The following is a 14304-nucleotide window of genomic DNA, read 5'->3' on the forward strand; positions in this document are numbered from 1 at the left end:
AAATCTTCCTGGGGGAGGATGCCCCCAGACCCTCCTACAAGATGGTGCCTTCAGTCCTCAGGAAGTGTTACTTCGGTGCATGTTGTCCATGCTCCACCTGCTCCTCAGGTTTTTGCTGCCTTCTAAAATTTTTATTGAAAACCCTGAATGTGGCCAAGAAAACCATACTTATGGCTCAGTTGGTTGATCATTGGGCTGCCATGCGGGAGGTCATGAGTTCGACTCTGGCTGGACCAACACTCAGGGTCTGAAAATAACTAGGGAGAAAGTGCTGCCTTCGTAATTACACCTGCAAATGGTTTGACTTTCAAGTCTTTGTGGATAAGGAATATAAAGCGTAGGCCCTGTCTCGCAACCTTCAACCTTCATAATTCTGTGGGATGTAAAAGAACCCACACACTTGTCACAAAGAGTAGGCCATGTAGTTCCTGGTGTTGTGGTCGGGCCTTATTTTCATTCATTCATTCATGGGTTGGGCGAGATAGCTAATGGACTGATAGCGGCTACCAGCAGTGCCTGCATAATTATGCTGTTGTCCAATCTCACCCATAGGTCAATTGCTTTTAAAGTGCATTTGAATATATAAATAGAAAATGCGCTATATAAGTTCATTGCCAAATTACCAAACCGCCAAAAGAAAAATCAGAGCAAAGGAGGGGACAAACAGGGAACACATGCCAGATAGAGCTATATGTTGCTAAGTTGGTGGAATGAAAACCATTGGTGGAAGGGGTGCCTTATCAGGATGTTCTTGCTCTTCAAACAGTACATGTAGCTTGTTCCTTTGCTCATGTGTTGAACAATGGGAGCAGTATGTATATTATACAGTGTAGAAGCCTGAACTTACGAAAAATGATTGCTATCTACTAATAACAATATTTGTGGTTAGGTTTTTCCAGTGGATTTTTAGCAAACTGGAGGCCTCCAGTTCAGATGAAGTCAAGATCTTGCTTCTTTCAGCACTTTCAAAGGTAATTTTCAAAGAGTGACAGCAGTGCTTGAAATTAGCTGTCGTCTGGTTGTCTGGGACGACCAGAATGTTTACCAGGCAACTAGATTTTGGTAAAATGAAAAGGTTGGTTGCCCGAAGAAAAGACAATGGACCGTGTGACCCAGCCAGAAACTGAAAATGAATTTCCTAAGCTCATTGGTTGTCTATTATCAATGTCCAATTGTGGTGTGAAGTTAATAATAATGAATTTGCCGCAGTTGAGCATTTTCCCGTGTTTTGAAAATCTGTGGCTTTCGCAAGAAATTAACTAAAGTCAGATAGGAAAATTCAAGAGAAAATATCACAAAATTATAGAACTTAAACCTGGACTTCCACACAAAAAAACACAGGCACACACTAAGAACTACATTCGTATGGGATACTCAAGCTCCAACGCCATGTGATTGCATCTCAACACATGTGCATTTAATCGCAGAGGGTTTCCTAATGTGCAACCAAACATTTATCATGGCAACCAAATTTATGGTTTTAGTTGCCCAGCTTTTGAAACTGGGACAACCTGGAATTTTTTTAATTTCAAACACTGTTGCAGTACCAACCAAAGTTTTAAAAAGATTGAATTGGTGTTAAATAAAATTACTGTATTCTTAGTATTATGCTGTTATTGATAAAATGACTCAGACAGGCATGAAACCAAATTAATAACAGGCAGTAATCAAAGATTAATGAGGTGTGTTTGATATTTGTTTCGTCATTGATGAAAACTTTTGGTATTGCCAAATGGTCACCCATCCAAGGAAGATCAAGGTTATTTGCAACCTTGTTTCCATGGTCTCTCTTCTCTGCCTCCCTTGTCGTTGAGGAAAGAGACCCTGGTTGTGGATGGTCACGTGGCACTCCTTGACAAACATTTTCCCACTGGGGTAGGGTTTTGGCTATATTTTGATCCCGCAGCTCGTATTTGTTTGACAAGGCATTTTTTAAAATTATTATAAATAAATAATGGTTACTATACAATGTAAGTTTAAAAAAGGTAAAGGTTATATTCACACATGAGATTCTCACTAAGGCGGTCAAGCTAAAAACAAGAACTTTTGTGACCGACAAAAAAACAGAATTGATTAGTGTTGCTTCTACAGAACACACACTGTCATAACACAATACACCACACACTACGCTTGCTTGATTAAATGTCTCTTTTATTTTACTGGTGCTAAAAAATACTGTAAACAACATCGTCGCTCTTTGGAGGTTGGGTGCCCGAAACATCCTGGAGCTTCCACTATTGGCAGCCAGCTCCAAGATGGAGACTGCACCGATGGCTGGCAAACCTGACAACCCAGCCATGAGCCCCCACACCCCCGAGAAGAACAGGCACCCGTCACACTGATACACAGTGGAAAGCAGAGGGTGGGGAGGGAGGGAGGGAACAAAAACTGCTAAACGCTCCACACACAATGCTCCTGCTTCCCGCCACACTGATAAATAAGCGATACAGCCTAAAGCACGAGGTATTCCACGCATGCGCAAGTATAGTAAAACCACTGACCAATAGGCTGCAGTCGCTCCTAGTTGTTTACTTGGTTAAACTTCGTTTAACCTCATTAAACACTAACCAGCTGTGTGCAGTAAAAATATTACGCAAAGTGTTGAAATGTAAGCTTAAAGTGCACATGACACAAAAATTTTTTAATAGCTTCAAAAGAGATTTCAAAGTGATGAAGAACAGCATTTATTTTATTGTGATAGCTCTCTTCGTTGATTAGACAACAACTTTTTGCCTTTCACATCAAATTCCTTGTGCAGTACATAAAACACCTTGCTGAGAAACGTTTGGTGGTTGTCTGGCCACAAAATCAAACGTGTGCCACGCTGACAAGGCCTACACTGCCGCCCCTCCCCTAACACACATTTGGAAAAGCTCCCAGATTTTGGGTGCCACGTGACTAACCACAACCAGGGTCTCTTTTCTGAATGACAAGGGAGGCAGAGAAGAGAGACCCTGGAAACGAGGTTGGGTCATTTGTGCCAGAACAAGATGGCATCGAAATGCTGATACCGTATGGCATCTCGATCAATAGACAGGAGGGACATGCTGTTAAGCGGACATGATTAGCATGCGTTCTCCTCGAACGCAAGAATATTATAGTGCTCAAGTTCATATATAGGCGAGAGCTCTTTAGTCAAAAATAAACCAAAAGCTAATTTTACACCAAGCTACACCTGGGATGCACCAAGATTACAAATGTAAATAATTTTACACCAAGCAATACCTGATGCATTTTCATATATTGACTGTAGTATAATTCTCAGACAAGTCAATGTAGGATTTACCATCCAGTCCTTCTTTAAATTCAAAGGCAATTCAAGTGGACACTAAAAACAAGTACTTCAGGGATTTCATGATGGTATGTTGTAAAAATCTGTTTGGTGTATTGTGCTTTGCAATGGAAATAGCTGTTGTAGCCCAATTTTGCCCTCTGTTTTAACCCTAATTTCTAAAATTTGGACAGTGTTCCTAAGCTTACATGAAAGCTAACCATTCAAAATAAGTGCTTAATTAATTAACTCAAATCACCAAGCCGAGCATTTGACCCTAATCACTAAAATTTGTTGGTCATTGATAGCACCAGAGACAACAATCTACTATAATAATCTTAAAATTATTTTTATTTTATGGCATACTCCATAAAGAGTTCTACTTGATGACAGAAATATGTCCAAGTATGTTGAAATGGGTGGTGTTATTAAAAAAATGGATTGGTTCAAAAATTCTGTACTGGTTCAAAAATTTTGAAAAAAAATTAATCTTTCAATATTATTTAGTGATTAGGGTTATGCACTGTCTTATTTGAAACAGTTAGCGTTACAGGAGCTGTATGACAACTGCCGGCCACATTCTGCAGACCATCTACAAATAGCGCTGATAAACAGTATTTAAGTCTATAGACCCTTTGCATAAATGGCACCTAAATTTGAATAACAATACTTTGTACATCCTTAGCCTCGTACTTATGTTTCTAGACAAAGGATTTTTCACATGAATGTGAGGCTTAGGATGTACATTGTCATTTATGCAAAGGGTCTATGCACCCATTTTAAAATGGTTAGCTTTCAGTAACTGTGAGTTAGGATCAGTCTTCATTAGTAGCAAGTGTCAGACACTGCATTCTAGGTAAAGGACTCTCATGCATTGTAGTGATTGGAGTAACTTACTTGAAGAGTTTAGTCTAAAACAGCTGTTGCCTTGGTCATTGGGTTAAGAATATTGGTTCATGATTATTGGAAGTAAAGCATTCTTTCACATGTTGGATAAAGGGGTTAGGTTGTAAAGAAGCTGTGGTGCTGTGTCAGTGGGAAAGGGAAATAAAGAAAAGGGTTTATCAAGTGAGTTGATATGGTAAATTGACCAAATTTTAAAGCTGATGTTTTGGGGCTGAACAATCAGCATTCCATGTGAATTTTGCTTTAAAGTTGAAGCACCCATTTCTAGAGCTGATTAACAAGTAGTAAGGTCTCAGTAAAGGTAAATTTGGGGATCTCGCTCAAATTCCTTATTTTTGCAAATCTTAAATCGGTGAGCTGTGAAGTGTATTTTCCCAAAAGAAAAATTCTGAAAAATTAATTTTAAAACAGCTAAAATCGTTATTCTTTTTTCCCACCATAATCTGTGTGTGAAAAATGATTGATGTATCATGTCAATCACATGTGAAAGGATTGGGTGTCAATTGACAGCTTAGCACGTGCCCGAACCCTGATCGGCTCAGCATAATTGGCTTTCAACTAGGGGGCGGAGTTTTTCAGCAGACCATGAAAAACACAGAAAATCTTTAATCTTTATTTTCTAGGGCTTTATTTTGTCACCAAAATGACAACTTCTTGGACCTCCTGTCCTGATGGGTTTTAAGATATCGCTTCCAAATATTCAGTTCTATTTGATGATTGAAGTACCTCAAATACCGTGTGAGGAATTTTTCATTTGTCTTCAGAGACTGATTTTATGGCACTTTTTTTTTTAAAATTTGATGCGTGATATTTCCTGCAATTCGTAACATTTCAAAAATTCTTCACACTGTATTTGAGTACATTCATCTGTGACTGAGATGCAACAAAGTGCGGTTGTTTTCGCAATAAAGCAAAGGGGCAGGAGGTTCTGCAGCAGACTTGGTTGTTCTGAGTTTAATGCCTCCAAACTAAAAGGCAATAGTAAGGAGGTTCGTGCCAATTGTTTCTGCGCATCCTTACTGCGCACGCAAATGCACATGCCACGTCATACACGAGCGCGCGCGCTAAGTATTAAAATGAGAAATGGTAGGGCAAAGGCCATTGCTATAGCTTTGCCTGGATTTAACGGTCTTGGACGTTCGGTGACCCCAATTTTTCTTTCCAGAAACGGATTTTATTTACAATTATCTCCACGTTGTCCAAAAATGAACAAAAAATCAATGTGGGAAGTTAAAAAAATTTCAAGATTTATGCTCACGGGACATCAAATCCTGCCATCTTGTGGCGGCAAGGCGCGTGAAACTGTGGTCGCTAAATGCGAACTTGATCTTTAAGGAACCTCACCAGTTGACTAAATTCAGTTAACAAGTCCACTTAAACAATATTTGGCAGAGAAGATTTCACTTCAAAGATTTAATTGCAATATATTTGGGTTTACAGACAGTGGCCTTATTCGCTAACGAAGCCCGATTTTGTCACATTTTGGGTGTTTTTCTGGGCATGTTCTCTCCAAAACTCATCATCTTACAGTGGTAAAAGTTTCAGAAAAAAATCAATGTTGAAAAATTTTCGCTCGAACGTCCTTAAATACCAAAAAACTAAAACATTGTTCAAATAATTCAGTCTGTTAGTTTTTCTATGATACATAGTTTGACCCCCTTCAGAAAATAGCGGCGTTTTTATTTTTATTTTTTCTGCGGACACCTCATTTTCCTTTACAGAGACCTTAAGTCTAAGCACCCATTTTAAAATGGTTAGCTTTGTGACTTGCATGTTGACTCGTATAGCTCACCCTGTTGGCTCGCTGTGTTGTCCTCACTCTGACGTTTTGAGCGTTAGCCCTTCCTCAGAGCTAAACCCTTTTCTTTTTCCTTCACATAGTAGGACTACTTTTTGTAACCAAAAAGCAATGATATTCTTTATTTCAATAAGTCATTTGGCAACATAACTTGTTTATTACAAGATTTAGAAATATTTGTCTGTGAGATTTTCAGTGGTTCAAAAACGTGTCAAGTCTTTTAAGTCGCCACAGCCCAAGTTTCTGGGCTAGTCACTCCGGTCAAACCAGTTTAGGCAATGCGTGCATCATATTTTTGACAAGGCGAAGCCTTCAGTACGGAAATCAACATCTTAGAGTGTGATCAAAACTTGGCCTGGGTTTGAAACTGTCTCCAAGCAATGGCTTGCGCATACTCAATGAAGACTTAACATGATTTCTGCAGAGACCTTTCTCATTGAGTTATTAGAAAGGTTCTGCTAGCAGGGTGGTGAATGTCCCACTATTGGAAAGTCATTGCTAAGTCCCTAAACCTTGTTTTGTTCTTGCAGAATGTTATGAGTAGTTTGCAGAACATCCTGGAAAATGTAGACACATCAGGTAATGTTCAGCTAATTGCTAAATTTTATTTTACACAAAAAATGGCAGGGTTGTTTTTGCTGTCCCCTTTGATTGAATGTGTGCGGCTTTCATGATTTTTCACATCTTTCCTTTCAAACACTTAATGAACTTGTATGGAACGCGAGTCCAAGATGACATCCTCTGCAGTGTTTCATGTGGAATGACAACTATTTGGTTTATTCCTCAAGATAACCATTTTTTGTCCCTCTTCACACAGACTTGTTGCGTGCAGCATTAAATGTGATGATGCCCATTGCTACAGAGTATCCACATGCATTTGCAGGCCATTTTAGGGTATGTCTTATGTTACTGGCTGAGAAGCCTTGATGCCTCTTCAATTAGTGACATCATTTTAATTAACCTGGCTAATGAACAAGTAATCAAATGTTAGAGGTCATGTTACAAAGTAATGTAATGAGGGCTAAATTGTCAACATTAATTGAAATGGCCATAACCTTGACAGTATTGGTTCATTGGTTCATTTATTTCACACTATTTACATAACATTAACATAGAAAGAAAAGTATAGTCACAACACATGGTTACAAGATAAAATAATTACAGTACAGGTTATAAAATGTGTGTGGTGGTCAAAGTAGCGAAGGCTTTCTAGTTGACCACCACAGTACTTGTGGACTTAGACTCCAAGTACCGGTAAATTTCCTTCTCATTTCCTTTCCTGTTTGCTTTTATAAAAGGATTCCTTTCTATTCTTTATTATTCCTTTGTTAGGACACTGTTGATATTCTGGTTGGATGGCACATTGACACCTCACAACAGAATACTCTTACTAGCTACACTTCAGGTTTGCTTTTTTGTTTGTATACTGCGTGTGCGTCCGTATATTATTATTGTTATTTTGGCCTTGAACATTAATGTTATTACTCTTACACAGGGGTTTGCTACAAACAAAGAGTAAAAGAAAGGAAAAGAGTTTCTTTACACACAATTTTCAAAGCTTGTAGCTTTGGTGCCTTGAATACAAGAAACAGAAATTCTAACGAACTCAAGTGTAGGGTTAAAAAACTCAACTAGACCAGATGCAACAATTTGGTTATTAGCATAATGGTTGATTTAAATTAGGGAATTCTATGGATAAGCACAGGAAGGAATGTTCACTTTTTACACTTACATGCAAACCCAGCATCCTAACTTCCTCACTGGACAAGATTGCCTCTTAAAGATATGTTTCACTGTTGCTTAGACTTCTTGTGTGAGATTGAGTTTTCTTCTCTTTACTGGATTTCTAATGTATTCTTGGTGCTAAAGTGTTGTGTACATTTTGCTGGGTACATTTCAGTGTGAGGCCAGCATCACGACACCTGATACTATCTTCTTTGATTTTGTTATATTATAGGTGTAAGGTCAGTATATATATATATATTTTAACTCAAAGTGGCAAGTGGTGAGAAGGACTCGTAAAATTATATTTTTTTGCTGCAGAATGTTTGGTGAAGCTGCATGACTACTGGGTGTCAGACTTAGCCTTCTCTCTGACATTGTTGAGCCAGTTTCTAGAAGACATGGAAGCTTATGCTGAGGTTAGGGTGTAATTTGTATTTTCTTTCTTTTTAGGTATACTCTCAAATGTTAATTATTGTTTTGCTCCACTCTCAAACGTTAGCCCCATCCTGCTGGCTCAGTTGGTCAAGCATCCAACTACCATGTAGTAATACATTGGGCTTAAACTCTGGCTGGACCTACACTCAATGCCTCAAAGGGGATGTTGATTCATCATGATGCATCCCACCTAGTGCAGCCAGTTGCAAGGTCCCCAAAAGGCTTCAATGTTGATATCTAGGGTCTTAATTGTCTCTCTTCCTTACATCGTTGCATTACAGCTAGGGTGACAACGGGCACCGAGCCCCCTCACAGAGGATGTCCGTTGAGTTGTGGCCATCACTGCACATGTGGCCATCACAGGGTTTGAAATTAACATTTTTATGTAGCCGCCGGCAAATTGTGGTCGCCAAAAATTCTCGCCTCAAAAATGTACGTTTTGAACTTTTTTATGGATACCAGAAAGCAATTACTGTGTCGTCTTGTGCATGTGTCAAGCATTGGTTTTTGCTTTCGAAAGCAGACATTTTGGAGAGAAAATGTATCCGACCTCGAATGTAATAAAGAAATCCATCTGCCCCTTAGTTTGTTGAAAATTTCAGCCACGGAAACACCAGTCATGTTCTGTCGGACACAAGCGGCCATGTTGTTACCGTGCTACATTGCTCGCACCAGTCCCTTGCATCTCTTTACTGAGTCATCGTTTTTTCGCCCGCAATACATATTTTATGAGAAAACGCAAAAAAAAAACGTGATGGCTTGCAAAATTATGGATGTAGTCAACGAGAAAACTCCTTTCATTTTTATTTCAAAAACATCTGCAGGATAAAAAGTAAGACACCTGTTTGCAAATGGCTCTGAACTTAATGGTAGGTCGCCCACTGGTGTGACCAGTTGTGAAATTCTGGTCGGCCAAGTACTCAATTTCTGGTTGCATTGGCAACCAGGAAGGCGCAATTTTGGACCCTGCACCATTGTGTTCAGGGATGTTCCCTACATTGGTTGCTAATCCTCTTGTCCATTTTTGTATCTGATGCAGTTAATTTTTTGTTTCAGTTATTTTTTTCTAAAAACTAAGTTTGTTTTTACTAGGAATTTTTTAATCAACTGTATAAAAAAGGGATTTTCCCATTTTTGGGGTGTAGTTAAAAAACAGGTGCTTGGTTTTTTTAGGGGTTCTAAACAAGAACCAGACATTCTTTTCTCGGTTCTACGTCTCCTACGGTACCCCTCCTTGATCTTCCCCATTGCCTCTATCTTATCCCACCCTTCCTTCACAGGTAGCCCCCTCCTCAAATACCCCTTATACCCACCCCCTCCAGAACAATTCTCACAGATATCTAGTACTTCCAAGACTTTTCGTTTTACTCACCGGAACTTGAACTTGAACTCCCTATCTCTGGATCTGCTGCCCACTCTCTTATCCACTTGATACAGTCCTGTCATTTAGGAAGCACACCACTAACTATTCATTTATTGATTGGTTCAAAGTTTAGGAAAATATTAAAGATTATTCGCAATGGAAAAAAATACTTTACAGCAATTGCTGGTGTTTGTTTTTCCCTAATTCCCAAAACAAGGGCAGTGTCCCTAATCTTACAAGAAAGCTAACCATTCAAAATGAGTGCTCAGTAACCCAAATCCACTATGCTGAGCATTAAATATTTTGACCCTAATCACTAAAATTTGTTGGTCTTTGATAGCACCGGAGAGAAAAATTTTACCCAGTTTTTGAACAATTTACCTAGTTTAAAAAAATTACCTTGTTCAAAAAATATCACCTAGTTAAAACTAATTAAAAAAAATCACCTAGGAAAAAAAAAAAAAATTACTGAAAACAAAAATTAACTGCAACATATCCAAGGAAAGGTCATCAGTGATGGTGATGTTAGGTGAAATTATGGACATCATGTTCATTGACATTTTAAGAACTATTCACCGAAGTGGAGGTGGCTAGCGGTGGATATTTACCAAGCCGTGAAGCAGCGAGGTAAATATCCAATGCTAGCCACTGACACTGATATGTTGCAGTTAATTTTTGTTTTCAGTTAATTTTTTTCCTACCTAGGTGATTTTAGTTTTAACTAGGTGATAGGTTCCAGTGACCAGGCTTTATCCCTTTTCCTATCTGTAGATGTTGTGCTACAAGGCTAAGAAGGCCAGGAGCTGGACTTAGTTGTTAGAGGCTGTTTGATATGTACACAGTAGGGTAGCACTTTACTGGCTAAAAGAGCCTGTCCCCACTGCAAACCCCTATTAACTGTATTTAAAATTTGTTTATTTTTATTGTATCTGCAGGAGTTAGGCATGTTGTCCAGCCAAGCTGTAACATCAGAAGAAATTCCTTTACCATATGTATCTCTTCCAAGGCTGACTGCTCTTGTCAGGTACTGCTGCCTTTACATTAGGAAGCTCAATGTTAAGCTTAAGAAAAAAACGGATGATGGCTTTTTAATTCTCATTGCATTTTTCATTATAGGGTTTTCACAACAGTTGTGAATGGAATAGGACCAAGTTTCTCACCAAACAGAAGTCCCTCCATCACTCCACCTTACTTGACAGAGGTACAGGATGACAACCGTCTCTATTTCGTTAGCCAAGAAAATCTTTTAAATTTATTATGAAGGCTCATCTTTAGAAGATAAATATTAGCTACAAGTTCAATGAATAAAATTTATGTGAATTTTAATGATGCAAGTCTAAAGTTAACTTAGTTTGTTGCTTGAAACAAAATTAATTAATAGATTATTTTTTAATTTACTTTCAGTTGATTCAAAGAATTATTCAGTGCATTAATATGTCTGGATATTCATACTATTACGAAAAACTGTTTGTGTCAGGTAAGCAATGATATTATTGTTATGAAGCATTCTTGGCCATACATGTACATCTCTTCACTGACAGCAGTGGCATTAAATAGAGGACACTACATGGCCGCGCCAAGATAGGAAATTTCTCTTGGGTTGTTGAATAATATTTCACTTGTTCAACAAAAGATGTGGGAGGTGCGGTGGCCTCGTGGTTAGTGTGCTTGACACCGGATCGAGTGGTCTGGGTTCGGGGCCTGGCCGGGGACATTGTGTTGTGTTCTTGGGCTAGACACTTTACTCTCACAGTGCCTCTCTCCACCCAGGTGTATAAATGGGTACCGGTGTAATGCTGGGGGTAACCCTGCGATGGACTAGCATCCCATCCAGGGGGGAGTATAAATACTCCTAGTCGCTTCATGCTACTGAAACTGGAGATAAGCGCCGGCCTGATGAGCCTTCTGACTCTTAAGCAGAGACTTTTTTTTTTAACAAAAGATGAGAAATTTTGTATCTCCAAGCGGCATGTAATATTCTATTTATTATACAAACACCAATGAAACACTTATTCGTTTCACAAAAGGCATCAAAAGGTGCGATTTTCATATGTAACCATAGAAACAGTGATCTTTTCACATGTGAAAATAGCATGTTATCTTCACGTATGAAGATATCATGTTTTCGCACCAAAGCTCACTTGGAATTTCATTGGTGTTTATATAATAAAATGGCATATCTTGTTGTTACATGTATTTATGTATGCAATTTTAAAATAAGGTTGACATTTTGTTTTACTCTAATTTCAGCCAATCATTGTTTAGAGTCCATGTGTTCATGGCTGCAGCCTTATTTCTCCTGTTGCTGTGAAATAACAGCATCATTTGTGATTCAACAACTTCAGAGCAGCTCTTGTGTTACTTATCCGCATATCATGTCAGCTCTTCAGCTTATACAGAAGGTGAGGCAGCAGTTTTTTAAGCTATCTCCCTTGCATCACTTAGATTGGAATCTGTCTGAACAACATGTTCCACTTGAACATGGTATGCATGACTTTGTAGAGCCTGGAGACCAGTGGGATACATTGGGGAGTTCATAAAAAACCAGGACGGCTACGGCGACTAAAATGTCACTTCGGGCTATAAGTTTGAGCTATCCTTAGTGTTTCATGATATTTCCATCTTGTTTATGTTGTTCAATAAATAATTATTATCTATAACCAGATTGGCAAGGATTTGAAGCAAAGAGAGAGAAGATTCACTGTTGTTTGTCTATGTTCTTGTCAAAACCTGAAAACTGGTCATTTTACGTTGTTGTTTTGACAAGTACAGAAGAAAAATGTACAAAAATGTGCATGTGCAACACGATCATTTTTTCCTCTCTTAACCAATAATATTACTGCTTTTTGGCATTGTGGTTGCCATAGCCGTTATAGTTTCTTAAACTCCCTATGGTCAATTCAGGACCTTGAGTTTTAGTAGCTCTATGGGTAAAGCATCCAACCAATGTTATGGAGGTCATAGTTTCAAATCCTTCCTAGGACTCCAGATGATTCTGATTCCTTTCTCTTATCGCCAGCCAACTTGTTTCCTGTGCTTCTCATGGGCACATTACACCTTCAACAACAATACAACAACATCAGTTGCATTTTGAAATGTGTCACTTGGTTTGATAAATTGCCAAGCACCAGTCAGTTTGTTGAATGTTGTTGATGTAAAAAAGGAAAGGAAAGGAACTTTATCAAGTGTCTAGTCGTCCTAGCACTGGAGCTGTAATAGACCAATTTCGATATATTAAGATTCAGTCGAAACAAAAGGCATCATCTTGAGGCTCTGGGCAATAAACTCATATTAATCCTAATATTATTCCCCAGATCCTCGAGATGATGTATTTTGTTTAGGACTGAATTTTAATGTATCAAAATTGGTCTATTGGGAACAATGTAAATTGAAATCAACAAATTAACGCAAATCAAATCTTTATATTGGTTTTTGAGGAGAGGAGAAAACCAGAGTACCTGGAGAAAAACCTCTTGGTGAAGAGTAGAGAACCAACAGACTCAACCCACATATGACGCCGAGTCTGGGAATTGAACCTGGACCACATTGGTGGGAGGCAAGTGCTCTCACCACTGTGCCATCCCAGCATTCATTTTCTCAATAGGAGTTTTCCATTGGCTGCATGTTACAAAATAGTAGAAAATGTTTTCCTCACACACCACAAATTAATTGTTTTGGAATAGGTTGAGCGACTGTAATAAGTTGACAGTTGCGTTTTGTTAGCATAAGGTCTACCATTACTGACCTTTTCCCCACCCACACTCCTGTAGGTTTTGAGAGTGAAACTGTATTGTTGGTCATTGCTTACGTGCCCCTTGTTGTTGTGCATAGTTTCATTCAAGCTTTGTTGTGTGGTGTATGTGTTACTAAAATGGTATGATTTTAATTGAAGTTGCAATAGAGGTTGTGGGGTGGTGGTCAGCTGGATATACATGTAGCAATCTCACAACATTTTAACACTCGTAAACTCTGACAGTGTTTACCAGTATATAGGAGGACATGCAGTCCATCTTGTGGTGCTCTGACCTTTTTACATTTGATTGTAAGAAATGGTAAATTAGGGGATGATCCTTGTCTTCATGAAATTCAATCCTACTGTAGAATAATATATATAATTTACATATATAGCATCTCAAAACTTAGCTTATCTGTCGACATTGCAGGTAGTTGCTCATGTGAATACTGCGATCCCTGCAACTTTCATTCAACGACTCCTTGAGCCTTGTTCACCTGTCATGAAATTGCGATTTTCTTCTGATGAAGCAGTGAGTATCATGCAACATCAATATTTAATGGAAGAAGAAAAAACATTGCTTTAATCTGAAATGAAAAAATTTATAGGTATTGTCATCAGTGATGAAGATTTATCAAGGCTTCCTTGGAATTCATGATGTTCCTCTATTGGAGACTGCTTACAAGTAAATACATAACTTTTAAAAATGTAATTCAATTTATCCAAAAGGTCTTGAGCAGGTCTTGAGGTCTTAAGCAGGCAAGTTATTAATTTTAAGAAATGAATGATCACTAAATCAATTTAAACACGAAGACGCACTATAAAAGGCATGGTGCCTTAGGCACATGCAAATGAAATATCAATCAACCGTGGATGCAATCGAGAGCGCTATGATAACTTTGTTCAATAAAAAGCCCCTTATGGCAATGTGACCGTAAAATGTTAGTTGTCGCTTTTTTTAAAAATCCCCAGTCCCTTTTTTCCGCACTAGAAATATATTTTCAGGCCCTTTAGTCTCAGTGTTGCTGTTTGTTGATTACCAACCATCCTGGATAATTGATCAGTCATTCTTG

General features: G+C 38.5%; 1 protein-coding gene across 2 annotated transcripts in view; it reads left to right on the forward strand.

The window, feature by feature from the left end:
• Positions 1 to 14304, forward strand: part of LOC137971086 (serine/threonine-protein kinase SMG1-like) — a 66823-nt gene that overhangs the window by 4864 nt on the left and 47655 nt on the right. For both annotated transcript variants that reach the window (XM_068817810.1, XM_068817811.1), the window contains exons 5-16: positions 890 to 971; positions 3313 to 3360; positions 6506 to 6554; positions 6793 to 6869; positions 7308 to 7380; positions 8019 to 8116; positions 10434 to 10522; positions 10615 to 10699; positions 10903 to 10975; positions 11749 to 11900; positions 13662 to 13763; positions 13840 to 13916. In XM_068817810.1, coding sequence (XP_068673911.1) covers positions 890 to 971; positions 3313 to 3360; positions 6506 to 6554; positions 6793 to 6869; positions 7308 to 7380; positions 8019 to 8116; positions 10434 to 10522; positions 10615 to 10699; positions 10903 to 10975; positions 11749 to 11900; positions 13662 to 13763; positions 13840 to 13916 — 1005 coding nt within the window. The remainder of the gene's footprint in view (positions 1 to 889; positions 972 to 3312; positions 3361 to 6505; positions 6555 to 6792; positions 6870 to 7307; positions 7381 to 8018; positions 8117 to 10433; positions 10523 to 10614; positions 10700 to 10902; positions 10976 to 11748; positions 11901 to 13661; positions 13764 to 13839; positions 13917 to 14304) is intronic.

This window comes from Montipora foliosa, chromosome 9, assembly GCF_036669935.1.
Source record: "Montipora foliosa isolate CH-2021 chromosome 9, ASM3666993v2, whole genome shotgun sequence".
Taxonomy (NCBI): Eukaryota; Metazoa; Cnidaria; class Anthozoa; order Scleractinia; family Acroporidae; genus Montipora; species Montipora foliosa.